At 37.0% G+C, this 27883-nt stretch overlaps 1 protein-coding gene across 2 annotated transcripts in view; it reads left to right on the forward strand.

Moving 5' to 3' along the window:
• Positions 1–27883, forward strand: part of PRUNE2 (prune homolog 2 with BCH domain) — a 258015-nt gene that overhangs the window by 60159 nt on the left and 169973 nt on the right. For both annotated transcript variants that reach the window (XM_068551791.1, XM_068551792.1), the window contains exons 5-6: positions 8988–9140; positions 11677–11771. In XM_068551791.1, coding sequence (XP_068407892.1) covers positions 8988–9140; positions 11677–11771 — 248 coding nt within the window. The remainder of the gene's footprint in view (positions 1–8987; positions 9141–11676; positions 11772–27883) is intronic.

The raw sequence follows: 27883 nt of genomic DNA on the forward strand, positions 1-27883 counted from the left end.
CATGGCTAATGTGTGTTCAGGCTCCGTAGGGGATTTAACAAAGTTGACATAATTTGTGTTTTCCTGAATTAATACTTCTTACAATAGCTAGGTCTTGCTGTTGTCTTTTAGTAGGACATACCTCAAACTTAGAAATTTCAGGATACAGATCATTAGCTTCGCTTTCATCTGAAAAGGCATAGATTTACTTACGGAGATTACTTTCTAATTATTTGTGTAAGAAGTTATTTGTCTAAGAAAAGAATGTGCTCATTCAGATGAGATCATAAGTAACCCTGATTTTTGGAAATGTGTCTTTTCATCCCCTTCCCATCTCTGTTTTTGCTGTTGTGGTTCTTGTTTCTTTGGTTTTTTTCTTTTCTTCTGACTTTTCTTTTCATCTCCTCCTCTTCCTACTTTCTCCCTCCTAGTACCTGCTTCTAAGATTTTATTGTTTTCATTTTCAAACAAGCTGCAACCTGTTCTATCTAAAAGTCACATTATACAGTCATGGTGGCCTAAAGTTGGTGTTTGGTTATGCCCCGGGTTTGTACCAAAAGCAAAAAATTATAGACCTGCCAGACTCCTCAACCTGTATTCTTTTATTTCCTGCAGAAATGTTTACTAGAGGGTAATTGCCAAATTTAAGGTCCATTAAATTGCTGAATCATCGCATTGGGGGTTCGTGTGCCCACATATGTGTGTGTGTGCTTCCCAGAACCAGCTGGCAATGATGAGATTGCAGCCACTGATTACCAGGCAGGTTTCCATCAAAACCACACTTCACCCGGCCTTTCATGTTTATGTGTATAAGGCCTTGACAGAGCCACAACTTGAATAGTAAAACAGATAACAGCAATTGTTCTTAGCTTAGGACGTGGAAAAACTATGCCCTAGGTTTTAAAGAAACAACTCTCTCCTTCTGTTGGTCATTCCATTTGAACTTTAATAAAGAATTGTTGCTTGCTATTTTCGTAGCCTAGATTAACAGCTTCAAAAAGATCCTTTTAAGGAGGTAAAATAGGAAAGGAACAGAGCCAGATTTTTTTTTCTTTTTTTTCTTTTCTCTCTTGCCCAAAGAGTGAATCATCCATCTCCCAAAATGGTTACAAAGTCCGAAAGGAATTAAGCGGCTGTTTTGCTTAGGAAGAGGGATGGCCTGTGTTGGGGGAAGGGGAAAGAAATTATTTTTTCTGCAAGATATAAAACCAGAATATTTCCTCAACCTTAGAGTGTTAATTATTTCTTTTGCCATATAAAGATAAATTTTATTCTTAAATTCAGACATTTTAAATTTATAAGATTACTAAACACTTGAATAATATGCTCCCTTTTTATCACTGTTCAGGCAAAAATATAAGCTAAGTTGTATTTTCTATTTTTTTCTCCTTCCTTCTCCCTTCGCGCCCCTCTCTATTATTCATCCTTTAACTTTTTTTGTTTCAGTATGAAAAAGAAAATGATCCCAGGTGAAACAGGAAAGAGGTTTAAAATCCCTTCTTTTCTGCTAAGAATTTATCATGCAGAATATGCCTTGACTGTGGTGAATGATTTCCCCAAACAACTTCTGACTTCATTAGATCATGTTTAATCTTAATGCACTGCAGTTGCTTTTGGCAAGAGGTCCTTCACTTCTCTATTCTTTTGAACAAAGAATATGTGGTTGGGTTTTTTTTCTAATGGAATGAAATGTTTGTTACTATTTTATTATAATTGCTTTCTCTGTTGCTTGTCGTTAATCCCCAATGGCCTGTGAATAGCTGGGATGCATTTGGGTACATGTATATGGATTTAAGTATTTTTTAGTTCTGCTGAATTTGCTGGAAGTTGTCAACTCTTATGCCAAAAATAGGTTTGATTTTGCGAAGAGGTGCCTTTGGCTGCTCCACATCCTGATACTGATATTTAACTAAGTATGTCACTAAATGGGTCTCTAAAGTGAAGTAGAAAAATTTGCTATAGATGAGTCTCTTGGATAAAGTTGGGCCATAGCCTTTCTTCTGCAGTAAAAACAACTCAGTATGGTGACCATTTTTTGAGTTATTTTTTTCCTACTTACATCAGAACATCTTCTCCTTTTTAATTGTCAAGGTAAACCTAATTATAATGTCAGAAGTTTCTTTTCATTGAATTGTTGTGTAGGATTCTGTTTAGTGCAATATCTGTTAGATTAATTTCTGAATACTGCCTTTTTATGTATTTTAAAATTAAGATCCCCAAATTGAAGAAATTGGATTCTTGATTTGACTGTAAGCCAGGCACATTTTTGTGACGTTTATTCCTAAATATTTATATTTTGATGCTATTACAGTTTTTTAATTTAAATTTGATTTTCTAATTGTTCATGATTGTTTATAGAAATACAAGGGTTGTATTATTGACCTTATATCCATCAACCTTGCAAAATTTATTTACTATTTTAAGTTTATTTGTATTACTATTACTATTTGTATTACTAATTAATTCATTCATTTGTATTAATGAATAATTCATTTGTATTTTCATTTGTAAGTTCATACACATACCATCTATGAAGAAGTCAGTTTTTATTTCTTCCTTTTCTTTCTTTATACTTTTGCTTCTTTTACCCGTGTTATTTCTCTGGGCTAGGATTCACATTGAAGTGTTAAATAGAAATAGAAATAGCAGACATCTTTGTCTCATTCCTGATTCGAGGTGGAAGTCTTTCAGTATTTCACAGTTAAATATAATGTTTGCTTTCCTTATTTGGATTTTACAAATGCCCTTCATCAAATTAAGGAAATTGTCTTCTATTTCCACTTGGCTGAGATTTTATATGATTAAATCTTGGATTTTATCAAGTAGTTTCATTACTTGACATCTACTGAAGTGGTCATTTGATTTTTCTCTTCTATTAGTATGGTGAATTATATTAATTAACTTTTGAATGTTAACTTGTCCTTTAATTCCTAGGAAATCCCTATTTGGTGACAATACAATATCCTATTATATATTGCTAATTTGATTTGGGACTAGCTTTAAAAAACTTTTTTGCAACTACGTTTATGAGAGAGACCTGCCTCTACTTCTTTCTTGTAATGTTTCTGTTGAGTGTTGGTATGAAGATTATGCTGGATTCAGAAAATAAGTTGGGAAGTGTTTTCTCTTTCTAATCTTTGGAAGAATTTGTGTAAAATTAGTATTTTTTAAATGTGTGGAACTATGGCTATTAAACTATGGATTCATTTTAAAATAAATACAAAACCATCCAGATTTTAAATTTCTTTTCCTGCCAGCTTTGGCAAGTTGAGTTTTTCCAGAAATGTCCATTTCCTCTAAAATTTAAAATCTATTAACGTTGTACTTATCTTTTAATGTCATTAGAATCTGTAGTATGTCACGCTTCATTCCTAATACTGGAAAATTATACCTTCTACCATTCTTCTCTCTCTTTTTTTCTTGAACAGTTTTTAAAAAACTGTTAGTCTTTTCAAAGCATCAATTTGTTGTTTTATTTTCTGTATACGTTTCTTTCCTGTGTCTTTAAGTTTTGCTCTTACCTTTATTATATCCTTCCTTATACATTTTTTTAGTTGAATTTGTCAGTTTTTTTTAACATCTTATGCTTTTGAGGATGTAAAACTTCCTCAGAGCATAACTTTAGTTGCATCTTACAAATCTAAATGTCATATTTTCATTATCATTCAATTAAAATATATTGTAATTTATGCTGTAATTTCTTCTTTTACCATGAGTTATTCAGAAGTGCATTGTTTATTTTTCAAACATTTGGAAATTTTCTAGTTTTGTTTTATTACTGATTTTTAGACTATTTTCCTGATGGCCATAGAATATAACTATGTGATTGTAATCCTTTGAAATTTGTTAAGGCTTGATTTTTTTGTCTCAACAGGTAGTTAATTTTGGTTAATGTCTCATTTGTATTAGAAAAGAAAGTATAGTCTGCCATTGTTGATAACAATGTTCAATTTACGTTAATTAGGTCAACTTTGTTACTCACGTTGCTCAAATATTCTGCATATTTACAGATTTTTTTTCCTGCTGGTTCTTAGAGTTGCTGAGAGATGTGTGTGCAAAATTTCCCACTGAGACTGTGTTTTTATCTCACTCTTCATCCAGTTTTGCCAATTTTTGTTTTACATATTTAGAAGCTATTAGGTAATGTTATTAGCTCATATAAATTTAGGATTGATGTATCTACCTGACGGTTGAATCTTTAATAATAAATACATATTTGTCTTAATTTCAAGTAATTCTTCTTGTCAGAGTCTACTTTATCTAATAATAGTATATTATATCAATGTTACATCTTTTTCTATTCTTTTACTTTGTTTTTCAATATCATTATATCTAAGGTGTGCTCTTCTAAACAGTATATTGCTATTGTAGTTTTTAAAATTCAGGTTCATAATTTTTGTCTTTTAATGGAAGTACTTTGTCTGTTTACTTGTTTGTTGTTGGTAAAAAACACATAACATTAGATTTACCATCTTAAACATTTTTAGGTGTACGGTTCAGTAGCGTTAAGCATATTCACATTATTGTGCAACAGATCTCTAGAACTTTCTCGTCTTGCAACATTGAAACTCTATACCCACTGAACACTAATTGTCTCTTTACATTAATATAATTACTCTAACATTTGGGTTTAATTTGTCATTTTGCTATTTGTTTTCTATTTATCTCACATTTTCCCCTTTTCCTCTCATTTCTTTACTGCTATTACACTAAATAAGGATTATTTACTATAATACTAAATGTATTACTATTACATTTCCTTCCATTAGCTTATTAGTTATGAATTCTTTTTTAGAAAATTATTTTAGCATTATAATAAAGATTACAAAATACCATTAAAATCTCTTGTAAATCGATATTTTTGCCACTTGTCTGATCATCCAAGAGCCTTAGAGCAATTTATCTCTACTTAGTTCATTCTGCAATTTGTTATTATTGAAATGTATTTTATTTTATTTTTTTACTAAGATTTTCTTTATTTTTTTTTGAAATGTATTTTAATTACACATATATTTTAAACTCCATATTATAAATGTTTTATACAGTGAATATTGATTTATTCTTACCCACATATTTATATTCTCCAGTGTTCTTTCCTTCCTGCATTTCTTTGCTTCCATCTATAATAATTTCCCTCTGCCTTTACTGTTTTGTTAGTGTGGGTTCTTCTTGTGACAAATTCTTCCAGTTTATATTTCTGAAAATGTCTTTATTTTGCCTTCATTGTTTTCTTATATTTCAGTATAGAATTCAACATCAGCAATTATTTTGTATCAGCACTTTGAAGCTGTAATTCCAATGTCTTCTGATTTTCATCATTTTAGATGAAATTAGCTCTCAGTTTTATTGTAGTTCCTTTGACAGTAATATATTTCTTTTTCTCTGATTTAAAACTTTTTCCCTCTGTAATTTTTAGCTGTTTCACTGTCATGTGCCTAGAGGTGTTTTTCTTTGTATTTATCCTGATTTGGGTTCATAATTTATCTCAAGTATTAGAGTAGTATCTTTCATTAATTTTGAAAAATGATTGACCACTGTTTTTCAAATATTGTTTCAGCCCATTTTTCTCTCTCCTTTCCAAGGGGAATTCCTATTACATATATCTTAGACCTTTTTTCTATGTCACCTATGTTTCTTATGCTCATCTCTATATTTTTATCCATTTTTCTCTCCATGCGTCAGTGTGGATATTTTCTTCTAAGATATTTTTCAATTCGTTAACTTTTTCCGTGCTATAATCTGTTGTTTACAGATATTTTTGTTCAGTTATTAAATTTATAGCTTTAAAATTTCTTTTGCACATTTTATTTATAGATTCTAATTCTCTTCTATAATTCTCCAGCTAATTTTTTATTCCCCCGATTCTGTTTCCATTCTTTTTCTCAAGAGTTTTTTCCTCTGGAGTTTCCATTCATTTGTTTATATTTCCTTTATGCTTGGTAATTTTTTACTGAATGCTGAATATGTATATGCAAAATGTAGAGATGATGCTATAGATGATGAAATTCCTTTGCTATGGAGAGGATTTACTTTTGCACCTCTAAGGCAGTTAGAAGAGTGTCAGATAAACTTAATCTATTCTGTGTTTGAGCTGATTCAAATCAGGATTTCAGGCTTCACGAAGACTGGTCTATTTTTGCTTCACCCTTTTCTTACAGGCAGGACTCAGCAAACTTTTTCTGTGTCGGATTAGATAGTAAATATTTTAGACTTTGCAGGTCTGTGGTCTCTGTTACAACTATGCAACCCTGTCATTAAAGCACAAAAACATCCATGAAAAATATGTAAATTAATGGGTGTGGTTGTGTTCCAATAAAACTTTATTTATAAAAACAGGCAGTAAGTCATATTTGCCCTGCAGACCGTATTTTTCCAATCTTTATGCCAGGATGTGGGGACATTCTCTCCAGGGATCTCATCTCAAAACCTGGGATATTTAAGATTCCTCTGTGGAGAGCTCTAAGCTCCAATTTTTGTCTCCCTACTCCTGTGAAACTGCTGTTAGATCTGCTAATCTTCTCAGCTGATTGGCTACAATATGAATTAGCAAACACTCAGAGGGGAAAAGCAACATCAAATGTTGGGTTTACCTCTTTGCACTTACTTTCTCTCCAGGATTGTAGCTTCTAAGATAGTCACCTGGGTAACTCTCTGATGCCTTCACAGATTTTTCCCAAAAAATTTATCTAGATTTTCTCCTTGTTCTTGGAACAAGTAATCTGGCAAACGTATGAAGATCTTTTCTGAAATTTAGATTCACCATTGCCTTAACAAAGAGTGTAAAAATCATCCTTATATTTCAGGTTTTATGTCAGAATTGTCAGACCAAAGGGTATATTCAGAATCCAGTTGGCTACTCCCCGCCCCATCTTTAAATGATAATTTGCCTTGAATCTGTTCAATTCCCTTCATACTGACTGCTCCTTCTTTAGTTCTCATCTAAAACAGCCTTCTGATTCTCCCAGTATGCCTTGTCTAATTCATTTCCTCATGGTAGCCAGAGTGAGTCTTATAAAATATAAATTCGAGCATGTTGCCTCTCCCTGCTTAAAATTCTAGTGACTCTCCATTTCCCTTAGAATATGAAAGACAAATTTTAAGATAGCTTGAAAGGCCCTTCAGGACCTGAGCCCTGTTTACCTCTCCAACCTGATTTTTCAAAAATTTTTCTTTAAGACTGTACTCTCTAGTTCTAATTAATTTCTTTCCATTTCTTGAACTGGCCAAATCCTCTCCCACCTCAGTGCCTTTGCATATGATCTACCTGGGTCATGATGTCCCTTTTACCTTGCCTTCGCCGTAAGTTCCTAGTTATCATTCAAATCTCAGCTTAGCTTATTAACTCATTCTCTAGGAAACCTTTTCTGACTCCTAAATTCTTGCCTAGATTCAGAGTACTGTGTATTTCCTCAGCAATATCTCTTATCCCCCTTCTATTGAAAATTTATGTGTTTACTTCTTTGTATCTCCTAAACTACTATAAGCTTCAAGGGACAAGGCTAGCTCTAGTCCAGTCATGAATCATTAGCATCTAGCACAGTGCCTGGCTTATAATAGGTGTTCAGTAGTTCTTTGCTAAAGGAATGAATGAATGAATGAGATGTTTTAAATATGTTTGGCAGTATTTATTTTTCATTATGATGTTTACATTTATTGATTTTTAGTATATAACCTTATAAGCTGGGAAAGCAGTATTATTTCTATTTTTAAAATAGGCAAATAGGAACAGAGAGGCCAGATGACTTGCTTGGGATTTTTCAGGATTTTTAATGGTGAACGTGTATCTATTCTCTAGGTTCTATAGATCTCCAGGTAGATGGCAAGATTATGTACCATAGTTTTCCCTCACTCATTACTTCATTTCTCCTTTTACATTCTTACCACTTTCTTTATTTTCCTTCCCCCTATATTATCATTTAGGCCACACTGAAAGCTAGAGAGATGGTGACAGCCTGATTAATCAATAAGTTTGAGGATTTTTAGAGAGTTTAATCATTCATCATTAAGCAAAACTTCCATTTCCCCCATGACTCTGTGTTAGTCTGGCCTCAGGATGCAGGGGAAGGAGATGTGACAGGTGGTAACTCCTCCCTTTCAAGGTGAGATTATGCATAGAAATTCCAGGAGTTTGTGAGAGGTCAGTCATTTGTATTATCAAATCACTTTGTAATCGAAACCCGTGATTTAGAGCCGGTTTATGAATCCTTATAATTAGATATTAGTAAATAACTTCAAAACTGTGTGGTACCTGGAAGATTGGGAGTGGATTTGAGGTTCACTACCTTATCAGATTCCTTTGGTGCTGACATTGAGGCTATGAAATCATTTAATTTTTTTTTAACATCTTTATTGGAGTATAATTGCTTTACAATGGTGTGTCAGTTTCTGCTTTATAACAAAGTGAATCAGCTATACATATACATATATCCCCATATCTCCTCCCTCTTGCGTCTCCCTCCCACCCTCCCTATCCCACCCCTCTAGGTGTTCACAAAGCACAAGCTGATCTCCCTTCATTTAGTTTTTAAAAGGAGGAAGTTCTTATGTGAAATCAGCAATATGATGAGTGGAAACAGTCTTCTCTGTGATCTCTTAAAGAGATTATTAAAGGGAAATATTAAATCATATTTAATATCCTTAAATAGTTTATCATTAACTCCCATTCTAAAATCATTTAAAACCAATGTTTATCACTTTTGTGTATCTGTGTGGGGTGGGGGAAAGAGACAGATTTTGTTCCTTTATGTATAACTCTGCCATAAAGTGTGCTATAGTCAGTTCAGTTGTTGGGATTAATACTCAGAGAACAATGAGGCAGGACAGACAGTATCTGAAGGGTTTTCTAAAAACTGTCTCTTGAATGTTACACAATGAGGCCCAGGCAAGAATCTGGAATCTGGAATCTGGAAGTAGAAGCAGAGATTGAGAGACCAGAAGACATTTATTTTTCTGGGCCCCATCGTGGCTTGACTGGAAAGTTTAAAGGCGATTTTATTCATGCCTTTCAGGTAGCATCCTTTTCAAGTGGATGACCATGGAACCCAAGAAGATCTCAGAGAAGCAGGAGGAAATTCTTTCTATCCTGGAAGAAAAATTTCCTCGCTTACCTCCAAGAGATGACGTTATCAACGTCCTGCAGGAGACCCAGTTCAGTGCTCAGGGTGAGTGACTCTGTCCCCCAGCTCTGTCTCAGCTGCTGAGGAGGGATGGTTTGTGATGTGGAGTGTTACTGGGCCCCAGGAGGTGAATTTGAGTGTGCCTTCACGTTCTTCCCTGTTGTTGGAACTTGTGGAAGATTTTCAGGCATACCGTGTTGACTCATCTGGAAGCAGACAGTCTGTACTGCAGGCTTTCCTCTGAGACCTTCGTGTCTGGATGTGTGGTTAATCCATGCATCTAATGGGCACCCCAGATGCATCATTACATGAAATCCCTGTGCTGAGAGGGTTCTATTTTGAGAATGTGGCAGGAGCAATGTCAAGCACAATGGGATTTCATCAATCAATTAATTTTAGAAAAAAATAAGGGAAAAGACTCTTAAGCAGATAAAAGTGTTCTGTAAGTCTAGGCTTTGTCAAGAGAGTGGATTTCCTGGATCAATTGTTTAATAATAATAATAATAATAATAATAATAATAATAATAATAATAATAGCTATAGTTCATTAAGTGCCTAATATGTACAAGGTTCTGATGGTATAACTTTGCATGAATTAGAGTCCTTGCGACAACCCTGTCAGGTGGAATTATTTATTATCCCTGATTTCCAGATAAGAACACTGAAGCACAGAAAGGCATCTTTGCTTTCCCATCATCACACACACAGCTAGGAAGTGGCCAGGCCAGGATTTAAACCCAGACAGTCTATCTTTAAGGTGCATAGCTTTCTCCCTTAGTTTGGGATCCCTCGGGGCAGAGCCTGAGGCAAAGCAATTTACTTGGGAGGTGATCCCGGAAAACACTGATAGGGCACGGAGCGCTTTAACAAGCAAGTTAGCTTTGTGGGAAACCAGGCCTTCATCCCGCTAGGGAACTCTGGAAAAGAGTGTAAAATTGCACCGCAGAGTTTACCTACCCGAGGTGTGCAGTGGCATGTTGTAACTTGTTTATCAGAGCTCCGAGAGCTGATTGTTAAATTTTCAGGAATTTTGTGAGTGGGTTGATGTTGGGTTGGCAGGTTGAGATCAGCCATGGTAGAAGTATTGACAACACAGAAATGAACGCTACAACTCAGGTTTTGTTACGAGCATACCACTGGAATGTTGAGGTCTACTTAGTCCCAGGGACTGTTAACTCCCCCAGGGTGGGCTCTGGCAGCCAGACAAAGCCCTCAGGAAAAGAGATGCAGGTGCTAGTGGTTGAGGGCGCTGCACTGGGAAAGTCTGAGGAAATGTGGACGGGGCACTGACGCACCTGCCACACCTTCTGTTACATATGCTCTTGTGCATGTGCACGTGATGTACGTGGATGTATAGCTGCATGATGGTATGCATTTTGTCATTCATTTTCAAAATTAGACCAAACTTTTAATGTCACTATATATTCTATAAATCATTTTACGCTGTAGTATGATAGATTGAAGCCTTCCAATCTTGAAGTCGAAGAAAAATATTTAGTACATATCTGTTTCCCCATACTGCTGTGATTGATAGTGTTCTAAGTTGGAAGGGCAAGTAGTTGACTCTGCTGTCTTAATATGCATCTGGGTAGGAGATATGTGCTTTACTGGCCTTTATTTTAAGTCTTCTTCTCAAGAGTTTAGGCCTAATCTGATATAATAACCTAGGGTGAGAATTCATTGTTAAGCCAGAGCCTTTCCTGTTTTTCCGTGATAAATTTTATTGAAGCACATTGGTCAGCTAAAACTATGCAGTTCTGGATAATTTATCCCTTCTGGATTATTCCTCCCATCATTTAAGAAATCCTGTATCTCCTATTGCCAGAGCCTATTACAAGGGTGACCAACTTAATTATGATAGTTTTATGGGTCATATTTATAAAGTGCATTTTGAGTAAAATTACAGTTGAAAACATGGAGGCTCACCTTAATGCATCCTGAAAGCAAATTGTGGCCTTCTTAGGTATTATTTGGTTATTTGCTTGGTTATGCTAGTTTTGTTTTACCTCCTCCCCTTCCCTTCTCTGCTTTTGTCTGCTATGGGCTTCCAGAGTCTGACCTCTGAGTATTTGATCTTCTGGGCTCCCCTGAAGATTACTGGTTTCTGGTTGGATTTGGTCCATGGGAAGAGTTAGAAACATATGGGGCGTGGGAGTCAAAGGAAGGAGAAGAGGCTGTAATATTTCTTCCCTGCTCCCTTCCTGTTTGGTGCTAAGTTTCTGGCAGCCCCTCTTCTACTGTTCCAGATCCCTGTTTCCCTCCTTTGAACCTCTGCTAGTCTCCGGATGCCTCACTATCTTTTATTAGTTTTCTCAGTCCCACCCACATCTCTGTAAGAGTCCTGCCATTAAAGAATCTTCTTTTGCATCCTGAGGGGTGAATGCTATTTCCTGCTGGGATCCTAACTGATGCAAACATTGTCAGTAATGTGATTTTTGCCTTATATGTGTGTTTATTATGGTTAAAAGAAATATGAGAGGGGAAATGCTGAAATTAAAAGGGTGACTTCTTTAGATAATCCCTTGATATTACCAAAAATGTTCCCCAAGTATAACATACTGTTTTTTTCTCTCATCCACAGGTTTAAGTATTGAACAGACAATGCTGAAGAATCTGAAGGAACTTTCAGATGGAGAAATAAAAGTGGCCATTAGTAGCATGAACATGACCCTGGAGGTAAGGGTGGGAAAGCCTTTTCGGCAATGACAGATTTCACACAATTGCATTCTGAGAAAATGGAATACGATTCTCTCTATTGCATAAGTTAGTATTAGTCTTTTGCTGTGATATATTTGCTTCTTTGTGATATATTTGACTAGGAATAAGGGTTATTATTTTGGGTGAAAACACTATGCAAAACCAATGAAAAATGCCAAACCTGGATTCCCAAGATGAGTGCCATTTCATTCATCTCAGTAAAACAAAACCTAAAACGTAATCACATATGTATACATGTATGTGTATGTATATCCTGTTTAATAACAATGATTATACATGTGATTAGATTCACTTCCTTTTTCTGTGCACTACCCTGCATTGTCCATAGATCTGTTCTAAGAAACCAAGTTGTCCTTTGGCTTTTGTAAGCTATTTGGATCCATGTCATTTTGATAATCAATGGTGACGACTCAAGTATTAATAAGACCCTCCTTCCAATCTGTTAAATGAATGATTCAAAGTGAATGCAGCTCTTGACTTTGTATGTTTCCTTGGTAAATTGTCTTTTGTCTACTTTGGGGCTTTTCAGTGACTTGAATGTTAATCTTAATTAACCTAACTAATGGGAATTATATTTTACAGAGGCACATTTATGCCGTGCAGGAGTCTGAGTATTTTTTACTGTTATGTTACCTTGATCAAGCGATCCACCTTTGATTGAGGCACTAAACTCTCAAGTCAAGTTTATGGAGATAAAAATTGCTTTATAGGCCTTTTGTCTTTTAGATTTTAGAACTGTATGTTGCTATTCTTTTTATTTTTCTTGTGGTAATGGTGACTGTATCACTGTGTATATTTCTAGGGCATAGCAGGCACGCATAGGGGTATCCATGCCTCGGAAAACCCAAGAGCAAACCAGGTGCCTTTTTCTGTGATTTCTTTGTAAAGTTGTTCCTAGGTGTTTTGATATCGTAGTTCGGCTTGTACGTCCATCTGAGTACCAAGAGGCAGAGTGTTGTCGCTAAAGATACTCACACTTGGTGGTGATATAGTGCCTCATAGTTTACAGACCACGTTCTCATTGCATATAGAAACTCAACTGTTTCTGTGGACTTTTGAATTGATAAATGTTCCATGTAATTAGACGATGATGTGACTCAATACAAGAAATACATGCAATTTGGGATGTAGTAAGTAGATAATCACCTTCAATTAGAAATCTGCTTTGTTTCTAGAAATCCAAGGAAGACATGGATCTTGCAAGGGTCAGTAGCTTTGAGAATCATTTATACCAGTTCAGGCCTTAGGGTTTTCTTTCTCTTTTCCTCCTCCCGTCTCCCTTCATTTAATGGCATCTTATTAGGTTTTAAATGCCTTGTTTGGAATTCCTTTCTAAATTAACATAGAGCATCTTGTAATTGCTTAGGGAACTGTCTGTAGTTAGCAAATTATTTTAAGGCTATTATTATTATTATAGACTTACTGTAGCTTTAATGTACCTTCATTTATATTATAGGGGTATACAAATGGCTCTGTCAGATATGTTAAACTGTAAATGTTTATCAAGCTGAATAAGTGATAAAAAATCATCTTAATTTTGACAGTAATTTACATAGAGGGCCAGTAATTAATCAGACGGCTAAGTACATCTCTGGAAGAGCTATATGATCCTCTGGGAGGAGGGAGAAGGACATTTATACATATAAAGAAGGGTACACAGATTAAACTCTAATCAGCTGAATGAGAGCTTTTCACTTGTGCATAACAGGGATATTAAAGATAACTGAGAAATGGAAAAGGAACTCCTTAATAACATTGTATATTTTCTTTGAGAGAGAAAATGTACACTATTTATTTAATCTTTTAGTTGGAAAAATCCCCAAGTTAAGGGCAGAGTTTGGTTGTCTCCATAGATCATCCTATGATACAGTGGCGTTTTTACAATCTCTATCTATATTTGATTATATTTCAATATTCCTTTCCCATTCCCATTTAAAAATAATGACAGAATTCCCCCTGTCTTATTTTGTGTGTTTTGGAACAGCTGTCTAATAGCCCTTTAAATCTAGATATATTTCAAGAAAGAAATTTTCTTAGTTCCTATGACTTTCTAAATCTCACTTGTCCTTCAAAGCATGGTCAAGACCTAGCTACTTCATGATGACTTGTAGAAATTCTCCATTTTCTATTACCACTTGCAGAATTGACCAACTTAGGCTTAAATATATACTATATCTTCCATTAATTTTGAACTTGTTTCAAATATTTAATCATGGTTAGACAATATTTTAAGTTAATTGGGGATAAAGATGGTATTGTTGACTTCTATCTCCCTTTGATTTCCTGGCACAGTGCTGGGGACATAGTAGGTACTTGGTTAATACAAATACACGTTGGTGTCTGCCATTTGTTCCTTTGATATCTGATTTTCATTTTCTGTTAAATTTAAGTAAGTCAGCTAGGAAAGCAAAGCCATCTAGCTATGCATCCAAGTCAATTTACTTTGTTTCCCTCCAATCGGTTTCAACTGTAGCTGAAGGCTGAGATCAGATAGATAAAATATGGCCCACATATTTATCAGTACAACTGCTTATCCAGCAGTCCAAAATTCGAATGGGTTACTTGTCACTGGAAGGAATCAACTGGAAGTTCTGCGTGATGTCAGGGCAATGGGAAAGACGATTCCTTACATTTTCAGTGGCCCTTTGCAACTCCACAGTTGTATGTGTCATGGCTTTTATTTACCTAAGGACCCAGTTAATTTTCTTGGGTGGAAATATTGAGAAAATAAGAAGAATTTGTCTCCTTGCAACATATATAGAATGTCCTTCGGAGGGAAGCACTGGTTTGGGTGGTAGAAACCACTGCCTTTGACAGATGGGTTCACTCCGGCCCTCTACGTTATAAAGAGAAAGCTACTAAACCATTTGTCTCTCCTTTTTATTGTAGTATATCTCACAAATGATAGTTGTTCTAATTAAGGTTATATGGGTTATTGAAAATCTACCATCGAAAGTAAATAATTACAGTAGTACTGAGTTTCAGTGCTCTGTTCAATATGTGAGGTCAGAATGAGTGTGACCTTGAAAAGCAGTAGATAAAAAAATGGCCATATCAGAAGCATGGCCAGAGGGCTAATTCTTCTTGCAGAGAGGACTTGGAAGCTAGGACCATGGAAAAGATAACTGCAGTCCCATTTCACAGGGCCTCCGGTTCATTCTGAGTCTGGATATAGCACACATCCTGTGGGGCATACACACCACATATCAGAATCCACTTCTTTCATTATGGTTGTACCTGATCCTTTGTGCCCTTTTCATTGTTTGCCAATTTGATTATCAGGAAAGAGACACAGGTGGTTTTGATTTTGTTCTAATTCTGCATTTTAGTGGAGGAACCAGTAGAGAGAAACGAAGGTTGCCAAAAACCAAATCTATGTTAAAAACTTTAAATAGTAAAGCCTTAGGGAAAAAAAAGAAGAGAATTTATGGATATTAAAGTACATGCTTAACTGGAACAAATTTTGCCTTTATGCTCCATTCGCTCCAGCAGAATGGAGCGATTATACATCCTGGGCCTACTTTACTCCTAGTAAAGCAATAGGTCTAGTGTTAAGGGAAAGGGACAAATCTTTCCATTCCAATAAGGTGCCAATGAAGCAAATGAGATTGCTCTTGGCAATACCACATGAATAGTTCCCTTGCCAACACCAAGTTTATTACGTCTCCTTTAAGCATTTCCCAAAAGGCTGTAAGTCATTAGCTTCTTTCTTCAGGAAGAATAATAACCAGGCACTGACTTGATCACTTTTGTTATGACCAATCATGTTATGATTTATTCCCACATATATACTGTGTCAGTTTGCTGCCATAACGAAGCACCACACACTGTGTGGCTTAAACAACATACCTTTATTGTGTCACAGTCTGGAGGCTGGAAGTCCAAGATCTGGTATTGGCAGGACAGGTTCCTTCTGAAAGCTGAGAGAGAATCTGTTCCATGCCTCTCTCCTAGCTTCTGGTGGTTTGCAGGCAATCTTTGGCATTCCTTGGCTTATAGAAGTACCACCTTGGTCTCTGCCTTTGTTTTCACATTATCTTCCCCCTATGCATGTCTCCAAATTTTTCCTTTTCATATGGTCATTAGTCATATTGGATTAAGGCCCACCCTGATGACCTTATCTTAACTATTATATCTGCAGTGACTCTATTTCCAAATAAAGTCACATTCTGAGGTGCTGGAGGTTAGGACTTCAACATATAATAAGACTGTATGAATGAACCTATTGCCTGCTAAGTACATTTCATCTGTCGCTCCCACATGTTTTTATTTTAAATCAATTTCCTTCAAATGAGGAAAAGTGGGGATTTCCAACTCTTGAAATTTTGTCTCCTTTATTCAGAGCTGGAGTCTGAGGAAATAGCTCCAGCCTGTTTTCTCTCTGGGGCCCCCTCCTGACCAGACACTATGCTATTTGAAACCTGGAATAGAACACATGGGATGCCCTGCACAGCGATTACCAGCCGAGCTGCACCTTGGAACACTGAGGAGGGAAAAACTCCTTTTGCCTCCTACCAACCTTTTCCCTTAGCATTCAGAGCACGGACCAGAATGGATTCCCAAGATCACTGTTAAACTCCTCCCTAACGAAAGTGAACATTTTTACGCAGGCGGCAGTGAAGCATCTTTGAACCATTGTAACAGGTGATTTAAGACTCAGCGAACCAGTATGAAACCTGGTTTACCAAATTTAAGCGTGAAACATGATTTTTCATTGTCTGAGCTTGGAGTTTTTTGGAGTTCAGGATGAAAATACCTCCAGAGTATTTACCTACCTTATTTTGTCGTAAAATGCATAGTAATATTTGAGGAAGTATGTATTATTTTTGATTAGCATATTCTTCAAAATGCCTAACGCTTATGCTAGAGGTGATTTTTCAAAGCTGTTTGGCTAACCCAATGGAAATATGTGTAACCACTGCCTCTGTTTCCTTTTGGGTCCAGGGCTGCCAACTCCTACTTGCTAAGACGGAGTTAACATCTGATGACAAGTGCTCACTGTGTATCAGGCAGTAGAGTAAGAACTTGCAAGCATTGTCTTCTTTAATCTTCCCAGCAACCCCATAAGGTAGAGATGCTCTGAGTACCCCTGTATTAGTTAAGGTAACTCTAACAGCAGTAACAGGTAAACCCCAAATCTCAAAGACTCAACACATAACTTAAGCATTTTTTGCTCATGCAGCAAAATCCAATTTAGTGTTCCTGGTTGTGTGGCCAGGGGTGATTCAGAGACCATCTTTAACGTGTGGCTCCCAAGATTGCCTGAGGCATCTCCATCCATCCTGTCTCTCAAGATGGAGAAGAGCTTGGAGGGCCAAAGTGGGAGGCTTTATGGATCTTTTCATAACGTAGCATCTGTCACTTCTGCTCACATTTCATTGGCTCAGTCACATGGTTGCATCTGACTGCAGGGAGGCTGAGAAATGCAGTCTAATTGTATGTCCAAGAAGAAGAACCAGTTTGAAGAATGATTAGCCAGTCTCTGCCACCATCTCCATCTTGGAGGTGAGGAAATTGGAATCTAAAAAGGTTAAATCATTTGTCCAATACAGAGCTGGGACCAAAATCTGGGTCTGTTCTGCCCAAGCACTGTGTTTACTACTTGGGATATGATGCCCGCTCGGGGGTTTGCTAGTAAGTCATCAGTTGTCAATCATTGCCGCGAACTCCAGGTGTTGGACAGCCTTGACAGACATCCTTAAGCAATCCTTGGTTGGAACTCTTGTTTTCCCTACTCTTGGTACCAAGCCACTTCTTGTTTATGTTCATATCTTTGCTTCTTTTAAAAATCATTTTAATTTTTGATCTGTAAACATCATCTAAGTATTCATCGTAAATGTAATTATCAGCCCCTCATATAGAGGAGATTTGGAAAAATAAGTCAAGTAGATAAAAATAATAAGAAAAAAGATTATGAGGTGAGGGATAGGACATACCATGTAGGAAGGAAGGAATTCTGATTTTTTTTCTCTGCCTGCCTCTAGAATTCAAGGACATGGGTATTCTGGTTTACCTTGTTGTAATGTAATTTTTCAAATCTGTGTTCAAAATAGCAGCCCAAATCAGTGAAAAATTTTAATGGTAGAGATTTTTTATGGAAAGAAAACAGTATTACTCTGAGCACTATGGTAATTCCTAATAACGAAATTCTGAGTAGTTGAGGTGTTAGGAGTTCTCAATTCATACCTGGCTGAAGAGTCCAAAGGGGTTTAAAGCAAATGACAAACACGGTTAGGTGACTTTCATTGTGTGAATTTAACAGTCAGTGTGTGTGAGTCATCTGAAGTATGAATTATAATTTGAAACTAATTTAGAGCTAATAATTCATAGCTTCTTGAGGACAATGGCAGGATAAAAAAGTGAAACTTGAAATCAGAAAAGTAGACTTGCATTCCTACTCTGAGCTATGAGCAGTTCTTGGTAATGAGACGTAATTGAAATGAGGGAATTGAAATTCCCTCTTTAACGAATGGTTTATCATATCAGCTGCAATAGCACTTTGTCTTTGGGAAAAAATGTACTAGGCAGCTGAAGCATATAATATTTAGAATCCTTACAATTTGTAGGTAGGTAGCTCCTTCTGCAGATGACCAAAAATATTTTAAGATGCCAGATAATCTGCAAAACTGGCCTATCTAGAAATACCTTATAATGGAATTCCTGTTTTGTATTTACAGCTAAACTGAGGTAGGAGGCAACTTGATGTTTTTGCTTTTTTTAACCTATTGACCAGTTTCAAATGGATTTAAATGATTCACAGAACTTGGCCTATCTAGCCATATTTCTCTATATTTATTTCCCTCAATGGTACAAAATACCTCAATACTCAATATTTAGAGATCATAAAGTTACTCATTATGCACTGTGCTTTCTTTGCTAAGGGGTGGTGCCCTGGACACTTCTCCTTCTCCCCTGAAATGCTACAGAAGTGTATTCACATGGAGGAAGTGGAAAGGGAGGAACCTAGAAAACACAGAGCCTGCCCCAGGCATAAACTCTCCTCAGGGCCCAGAAATCCCCACTGACTTCCCTGGGCAACTGTGAAGTGGGAATGCGATAATGAGATCAGATGCTATGAGGACATGGCCTCATCAAGAGGCTGTGGGGAAGTTCGCCTCAAAAATGGCTACTGGGCGTGGGGCAGAAAGGAAGAAAGCTGTGGAGGGAGCTGCCTGCCACTCCAGGAAGGCCAGATGGGGTTGATTGCTAGTGAGTGGACAGGGTAGAGTCCGTGTCCCATTTGACGGTATTTTACTTGCTGCATCTCTGGTGGACAATATGATTCAGATTTACATGCAAATGTGGGTGTGTATCATCCATAACCACTCTCTCTTTTCGTTACATCCCCACGCCGCAATGTGCCCCTGCATCCGCTTAGCACCAAGGACATGGAACAAAACAGAGCTGTGATACCCCAACCTAGGATTCCTGAGGTCATGAGGTGTTGGGTCCAATTGGCTCCCCGCTCACTGCCTTCTCCTCGGAATAAAATGGTGTTCCAGTTATCTACTGCTGTGTCACAAGCCCCTCCCCAGAACCTCGAGACTTAAACTAAGATGTTATTATCTCTCATAGTTCTTTGGCTTTTTTTGGGTTCAGATGGGCAGTTTTTGCTCAGAGTTTCTCATGCAGTTGCAGTCAGATGGTAGTCACCTGTGAGTTCAGTTGGGACTCACGGGGTGTGGGCCGCTCACAGCCTGACAGATTCGGAGAGAGAGCCACAAGAGCGAGCTTTGGAAGACTCAGATGGAATCTGAACCTAACTTCGAATATCTCAGAATATCACTTCCATCATATTTTATTGTTCATGCAATTCCCTAAGGCCAGCCCAGATCGATGATAAAATAGAATTAGCAGTGGTGTGCTGGTAAATGTTTAACAATGGGCTCTCTAAAAAAAAAAAAAATCCACACATATTACTGATATGCAGGATATATAGCACACAATTTACAAATTACATACTCTTTATTGTAAATTCTGTACAATCGATTCTTGCAGAATGAGTTAGTTAATTTTAATGCAACTCTTGCGCTGCAATTGATGAACCAGTATAGTTCCAACAAGAATGTGGTTGATTTTTTTTTTTTTTTAACAAGAAAGTGAAACAACAAAGATTTTTTGTCTGAACTTTACCTGTTTGTCAACAGCATGAATGACTTCTCTGCTGACTTAAAGAATAGTTTTCAAATACTGGAAGAACATGTCCTCCGAGTTTTGTTTTTATTTTTGTGCTGTTCACAATGTGATGGCTAGAAACACAATCCACTTTTAAGTTTAGCCTACATAATTAACTTTCTCCATTAGTTTAAGTCGAGACAGGCAAATTTTTTTCTGCAAAGAGCTAAATAGTAAATATTTTAGGCTTTATGGTCCAAGAGGCAAAAGTGACGATTTTATGTGGGACTTAATAACGATTAGAAAGTGTTTAGCTCACCAGCTGTACAGAAACAGGTGGTGGGCTGAATTTGGCCTGTGGGCCATAATTTGCCAACACCTGCTCTAGAAAACCAATAAATCAATTAAACAAGCTTTGCTTTGTAGTGTTTGCCAATTTTCATAGTGTAAATACTCTTACCATGGCTAGTTTCAAGGTACCAATGTGATATCATCAAAACACAGTAAGGAATAGTTCTAACACTGTATTGTATAATTGAAATTTGCTAAGAGAGTAGATCTTAAGCATTATCACAAAAAAAAGAAAAGAAAAAAGCTCATCATCATGTTGTATACTTTAAATATATTACAATTTTATTTGTAAAAAAAAAAAAAAACAGATTGGGAAGAGATGCACAGAAGCATACCATAATATAGCTTTTCCAGCAGACAGATGCAATAGAACATAGATAATGTAGTAGAATAATTAGGAAGTGATGAGTTTTGAGAATTTATGACTTTTGTTTTTAATGTAATTTATTTAATGTGGAATATTTAATCTAGTTTTTTAAATGGTTGTGTTTAATTTGTTAATGGTGGGTTTTTCTGAAAATTCTGAAAATTTTCCTGAAAATTTTACAGTCATTGCTTACCAACCTGTACAAGTCAGCGCAAACACACCACTGGGAATTAGACGCCAATTCTTTTTTGTGTGTGTATTTTAAAATTTATTTTACTGAAGTATGGTTGATTTACAATGTTGTGTTAATTTCTACTGTGCAGCAAAGTGATTCAGTTTTACATATATACATTCTTTTTCATATTCTTTTCCATTATGGTTTATCATAGGATATTGAATATAGTTCCCTGTGCTATACAGTAGGACCTCATTGTTTATCCATTCTATATACACCAGTTTGCATCTGCTAACCCCAGACTCCCAATCCATCCCTCCCCTGTGCCCCCTCCTCCTTGGCAACCACAAGTCTGTTCTCTATGTCTGTGAGTCTGTTTCTCTTTCATGGATAAGTTCATTTGTGTCATATTTTAGATTCCATACATAAGTGATACCCTATGGTATTTGTCTTTCTCTTTCTGACTTACCTCACGTAGTATGATAATCTCTAGGTCCATCCATGTTGCTGCAAATGGCATCATGTCATTCTTTTTTATGGCTGAGTAGTATTCTATTGCATATATGTACCACATCTTCTTTATCCATTCATCTGTTAAGGGACATTTAGGTTGTTTCCATGTCTTGGCTATTGTAAATAGTGCTGCAGTGAACATTGGGTGCATGTTATCTTTTCGAATTATAGTTTTCTCTGAATATATGCCCAGGCGTGGGATTGCAGGATTCCATGGTAATTCTATTTTTAGTTTTCTGAGGAACCTCCATACTGTTTTGCATAGTGGCTGCACCAACTTACATTCCTACCAACACTGTAGGAGGGTTCCCTTTTCTCCACACCCTCTCCAGCATTTGTCGTTTGTAGACAGAATGATGGACATTCTGACCGGTGTAAGGTGGTACCTCATTGTAGTTTTGATTTGCATTTCTCTAATAATTAGTGATGTTGAGCATCTTTTCATGTGCTTTTTGGCCATCTGTATGTCTTCTTTGGAGAAATGTCTGTTTAGATCATCTTCCCATATTTTTATTGTGTCATTTGTTTTTATGATATTGAGCTGCGTGAGCTGTTTGTATATTTTAGAAATCAATCCTTGTCGGTTGCTTCACTTGCAAGTATTTTCTCCCATTCTGAGGGTTGTCTTTTCGTTTTGTTTATGGTTTCCTTTGCTGTGAAAAGCTTTTAAGTTTAATTAGATCCCATTTGTTTATTTTTGCTTTTATTTCTCCTGCCTTGGGAGACTGACCTAAGAAAACATTGGTATGATTTAGGTCTGAGAATGTTTTGCCTATGTTCTCTTCTAAGAGTTTTATGGTGTCAAGTCTTATATTTAAGTCTTTAAGCCATTTTGAGTTTATTTTTGTGTATGGTGGCAGGGTGTGTTCTAACTTCATTGATAATACATGCCACTGTCCAACTTTCCTGACACCACTTGCTGAGGAGACTGTCTGTCCTCTGTTGTATATTCTTGCTTTCTTTGTCAAAGATTAATTAACTGTAGGTGTGTGGGTTTTTTTCTGGGCTCTCCATTCTGTTCCATTGATCCATATATCTGTTTTTGTGCCAATACCATGCTGTTTTGATTACCGTAGCTTTGTAGTATAGTCTGAAGTCAGGGAGCCTGATTCCTCCAGCTCCGTTTTTCTTTCTCAAGATTGCTTTGGCCATTCGGGGTCTTTTCTGTTTCCATACAAATTGTGAAATTTTTTGTTCTAGTTCTGTGAAAAATGCCAGTGGTAGTTTGATAGGGATTGCATTGAATCTGTAGATTGCTTTGGGTAGTAGAGTCATTTTCACAATGTTGATTCTTCCAATCCAAGAACATGGTATATCTCTCCATCTGTTTGTATCACCTTTGATTTCTTTCATCACTGTCTTATAGTTTTCTGCACACAGGTCTTTTGTCTCCTTAGGTAGGTTTATTCCTAGGTATTTTATTCTTTTTGTTGCAGTGGTAAATGGGAGTGTTTCCTTAATTTCTCTTTCAGATTTTTCAGCATTAGTGTATAGGAATGCAAGAGATTTCTGTGCATTAATTTTGTACCCTGCTACTTTACCAAATTCACTGATTAGCTCTAGTAGTTTTCTGGTAGCATCTTTAGAATTCTGTATGTATAGTATCATGTCATCTGCAAACAGTGACAGTTTTACTTCTTCTTTTCCAATTTGGATTCATTTTATTTCTTTTTCTTCTCTGATTGCTGTGGCTAAAACTTCCAAAACTATGTTGAATAATAGTGGTGAGGGTGGGCAACCTTTAGACCCCAGTTCTTGATGTGAGGAGGAGCATGTGCCTATAGGGAGGGAAGGAATTGAAGGTGACCATCTTTGGAGACTTTACCAAAGAAAGGGATTGCTTCTCATATCCAACTGTGTCATTAAGTCCTAGACTTTCTTCTATGAATCAAGGAAAAGTAGAATCTTAATTTATGATAATTTACTTATCTGGTTTCATGCACTTTGGTCAATGGTATATTTGCGACAGTTAATAATCTTGGCTTAGATTAAGGGTGGGTAGGGCCACACTGCAGCTAGAGATAATGGTTCATGTGTACAGTACTGAAGAGCACCGGATAATTAGTCTTTAGGGTCTTTCCTACTTGGACACAGACATCACAGTCACCGCTACCTCTATTCATCAGTCACCACGCATGCTGGGGGCTCAGGCTCTTGCCCTGGAAGCCTTGTCTTCCCCACTCTCTGGTCTCTTCTATTCTGCTAGAGACACAGAGCTTGTTCTCTTCAGCAATGCATCCTGGGTTGTCACCAGTTTCCTCCTGAGCTTCACTGTCATGGGCTGTACTAGTGAGATCTGGTAACAGTCTTTGGACCACATTTTCTGCATATCTTTTTTTTTTTTTTATCACTTCCTGTCTTTCCTTTCCTTTGCAGGTTTCACACAGCTTTTCCCTTTTTCGTATGTCCACCTGCTCCTTTGCAGAAACCCTATTCCATTCTTCACTGCCACTTCTCCTGCCTTGGTATTACCACACTTTCTTCCAGTAACTTCTTAATTATTTGTAATTAAAAAGCCAATAAAAAGTCTTTCTATAGGTCACCAAAATGTCTAAGGCTCTCCATTTAGCTGTGGTATTTCTGGTACCTCTGTCACCTTATTTGGGGACCTATCTCTTAAGTTCACAGTCACTGTGGGGAAATGGGCATATTATCAGAAGGCATTTTGAATAAATTCATGTATCACTGCAACTTATATAAATAAAAATGGTACATTTCTAGACTTCAAAAGTAATAAGCAGGCAATTCTGTTTTACTGAAATCCTTTAGTAAGAGCAGTAATTTGACCCTTTCCTTGTGGAGGAAATGGAATATCCATGCCTGCCTTCCTGAGAAAATGAGCTCCGTGATATGGTAGAATTCAGTACCTCTCTTATCATGGCCCTTTAATAAATGTTGGTATTTGGAAAGCTAATAGGTAGGCTTTGGTTCGAGTCATTTTAACCACCCAATAAAATGACAAAGAAGCCAGAAAACAGCCTATTAAGTTAATTCATTCTCAACTTCAGCACTGCTGAGGGAATTAAGAAGTAGCATTTCACAAAATGTATCAGTGATAATTTGAACTTTTTTATAGCATAATATCTAGTTCTCTTCTGCATCTTTCTTTATGAGAAGGGAAACGCTCAGGACATAGTGATATGCTAGGATGAGTGCTCTTTCGCTCTGTAAATACATTTTTAAAGTGTACTATAATGTCATTTTGATGGTTTAATTTCTGGAAGGATTTGGCTAATTACATTTTTAGGAATGTACTCAGACCAGTTTTAGCTGCCCAGTGTTACTTTTAATAGCAGCTGTTGCTTACCTCTTCTCTTGTTTATTTTCTCTCTCACCCACTTTCAGAGTTATTTTGCTGATTTGGAGACCTGACCTTGGTTTAAATTAGTTTGTCTGTAACACTCCTGTGAATCATATGCAATATTTTAATGGTTAATTACTACATTGTATCAACTTGTCATAGAAAAGCAGGCTGTGAAACTAAAGGAAAATTTTTTCCTTTTTCTTGTGACAGAAGAAACGTGTACAGAAGAGAAACTGTGAAGTGGGGTGGTATTAGAGTCCTCCCTTCCCATCCGTGTAGGTAAATGCTGAATTGGTTCCCTAAGTAACAAAAACTCTTTTTTATTACACACTGAGGAAATAACAAATTTGTACCAAATAGCCAGTGGCAATTTAGATAAATAAGAAGACTCAAACAAAAGAATAACTTAGGATTCTTTCCAGAATAGACATCTTGTTCCTTAATCAACAGTGATTGTGAAGATTGGCTGTGTGGAATCTGTGGGAGAAGAGTGGGTTATGGTAGGTTGGTGGTGTCACCTAGTGGTAGAAAGGGGAAAACAGAACAAGGTGCTAGAACTAGGATTTGGTAACTTATTATCGTCTTCTTTTATTCCTTCAAAAGAATAATTTAATGCTCTCTGTATTCATAGCATGGTGCTAGTCAATACCTCGAATAATTCAAATTTTAAAAATAAATATGATAGTATCCAACATTTGTTGAGTGTTTACTATGCACCATGCATTTTATTTTTATTTTCTCATTGAACCTCCATGAATACCCTCTGAAATAAGGCCATTATTATTTCCAACTTGTAAATTAACTGTAGTAGACTCTTCTAGAAATGGTATTTCATGGCATGAAGTATTTGCGGCTATGTTTTGCCTTCCAGAATTTTAGGCTAGCATTCTTTTCATGATGCCGTTATGAAATCTAATTTTCAGTGTCTTTGGAATGCCCATGCCAAGTACACCTGTTGTTGACTCTACATTGTTTTGGTCTTTAAGAGTGCTTTCTTTTTAACCCAAATCAAACAGTCATCTTGTACCTACCTGACCATGGAGCCCGAACAATGAGGCTCCCAACCTGTATTACAGTCGTTGACATCACCAGGTCAGCCTATAGCACGTCAGACTGGCTAATCTGTCCTTAGGACACCAGGGTTGAAGAGGAGGGTCTGAAAGCATGCACTCATCTCATCCATCCACTTAATCACCCATTAACAGTCATTTGTCATCAAACATTTTTATTGAGTAGCTACTATATGCTGAAATATAGGCTAGATACTATAGTACAAGCTCATGAATGATTGGTAATTTTAGTTGGCTTTAATGGGGCAATACAGGACACCAGAGTTTCTGAGTCAATAGCTCTGGGTGGGGTCTGAGAATTTGTATGTCTAATAAGTTCCTTGGGATGCTGATGTTGCTGGTCCAGACACATTTTGAGTGTCATTGACTTAGAGCCATTTGATTCAGTTTCCAACTTTTGGACACATATACACGGATACTGAGGAAGGAAATTGGCATTCACCAAGTTTCTAGCACTATGTTAGGTGCTTTATATTAGTTATCTTTTAAAATCCTGATGCCTTCCTTATGATGTACATAGGCAGTTATTATATCTATTTTACAGGTGATTAAACTGAGACTCAGAAACGGGAAATAAACTACAGAGTAAGCATTCCAACCCAGGGGCAGTGGATTTCAAAGTCCTCATTCTTTCCTAATTGTTCTATGTTGGGTCACAGAAGAATACGCTAACTGTTACCATCAATGGTTACCTAGTCTATATTTTTCTGGAATTCTCTTACTGAATTAACTGGCTGTGGACATAATTCTGGTATGACAGATAAGAAAGTCCATGTTTCCCCAAAACTAAGTGGCTTCAAAGAACAACAATTTAGTAATTCATATGATTCTACTGGTCTTGTCTGAGCTTGCTCCTGTGACTACAGTCAGCTGATGGCTCTGCTAGACTGGTTGATCTAGGGTTACTTCACTCAGCTGGGAGGGTTGGAATGAATAGCTAGGTGGCTGAGCCTCTCTCTGTATATGGCTTTTCATCCCAGGCTTCTTCACTCTAGAGCAGAAGCCTTCCAAGATGGTGGAAGCAAGAACTTTGGGTGCTTGCAAGTCCCACAAAGTCATGCCACGTTTTATTGGTCAAAACAAGTCATGTCATGGGGCCAGCCCAGACAGAGTGAGGAAAGAGACTCCAGCTCCAAATGGGAGGAGCTGGAGATAATCTGTGATCACTTAAAATCCACCAGAACCTCCAAGCAGGGATCTTTGTTATCTAGTTTCTCAAGTATTTGTAACTTTTTTGTGGTTTCAGTTGTCTTAGATTTTATTCAGATGAAGGCCATCCTATCAGATGTTCTTAAGCCCATTGGAAGAGTCAGGTTACCAATGAATCATTGGGAGAGGACAATCATGAAATGAAGTTCTTGCTTTTTGACTGATTCAGCTGATAAATCTGCCTCCTAGGATGGGACTAGGGCTCCAGGGCATCTGTATTCTTCTAGCAGGCTTAAAGGTCTCCAGTAGTAGAGAAGGATTTTATGAACTATTTTTTTTAAGTTTATAAAGATTTGCTTTGAATTTTCAAGAATTCATAGAAATAGGAAATTATAAAGAGTAAAAAGACAGGATTATCAGGTTAGAAACGTTTATTCAAAACTCTTAAGCAATAGGAAACTGGGCACGTTCATATTTGCACATGGTATAATTTAGTTTGAAAAATATGTTTGTGCATCTCAAGCTACATATTTGTAACAAGATAGTATCAATCCCAGCGGGAACAGGTGGCCCATTCAATTGAGATAATTTGAGGTAGGTCTAATAAAGTGAACCATTTTATTAGGTGAAGGCAGAGTGAGGGATACTGCAAGGAAGAGAGTAGTGTCCCAGGGGTTATTACCCTCAGCATGAAAGGAAAAGGAAAGGAGAAGTTTCCAGAACCTGGAAGGAGAATGTTGAAAAGAGAGGGCCACTTCAGGAAGAGCCTTTGGTCAAGGAGTGCCCAAGTCCAAAGTGACCCCAAACGAAAGGAAATGTAGGAGTAGACACTCTGCCATCACTCTCCTTCCTCCTTCCCAGCACCTGTTAGGGTTTCCCATTGGCTGAAACCAACAGGAAATGCGAATCTAGAAGAGACTCTTGATGTGGTCCAGAGGGCCTCTGTGCTGCAGCAGAGAGCAGGGTGGAGGAGGATGGAGACCAGCTCTGCAGGGACCAAAGGAACACAGCTTGCAGAGACGTTCA

Source organism: Eschrichtius robustus, chromosome 10 (genome assembly GCF_028021215.1).
Source record: "Eschrichtius robustus isolate mEscRob2 chromosome 10, mEscRob2.pri, whole genome shotgun sequence".
NCBI classification, from domain to species: Eukaryota; Metazoa; Chordata; class Mammalia; order Artiodactyla; family Eschrichtiidae; genus Eschrichtius; species Eschrichtius robustus.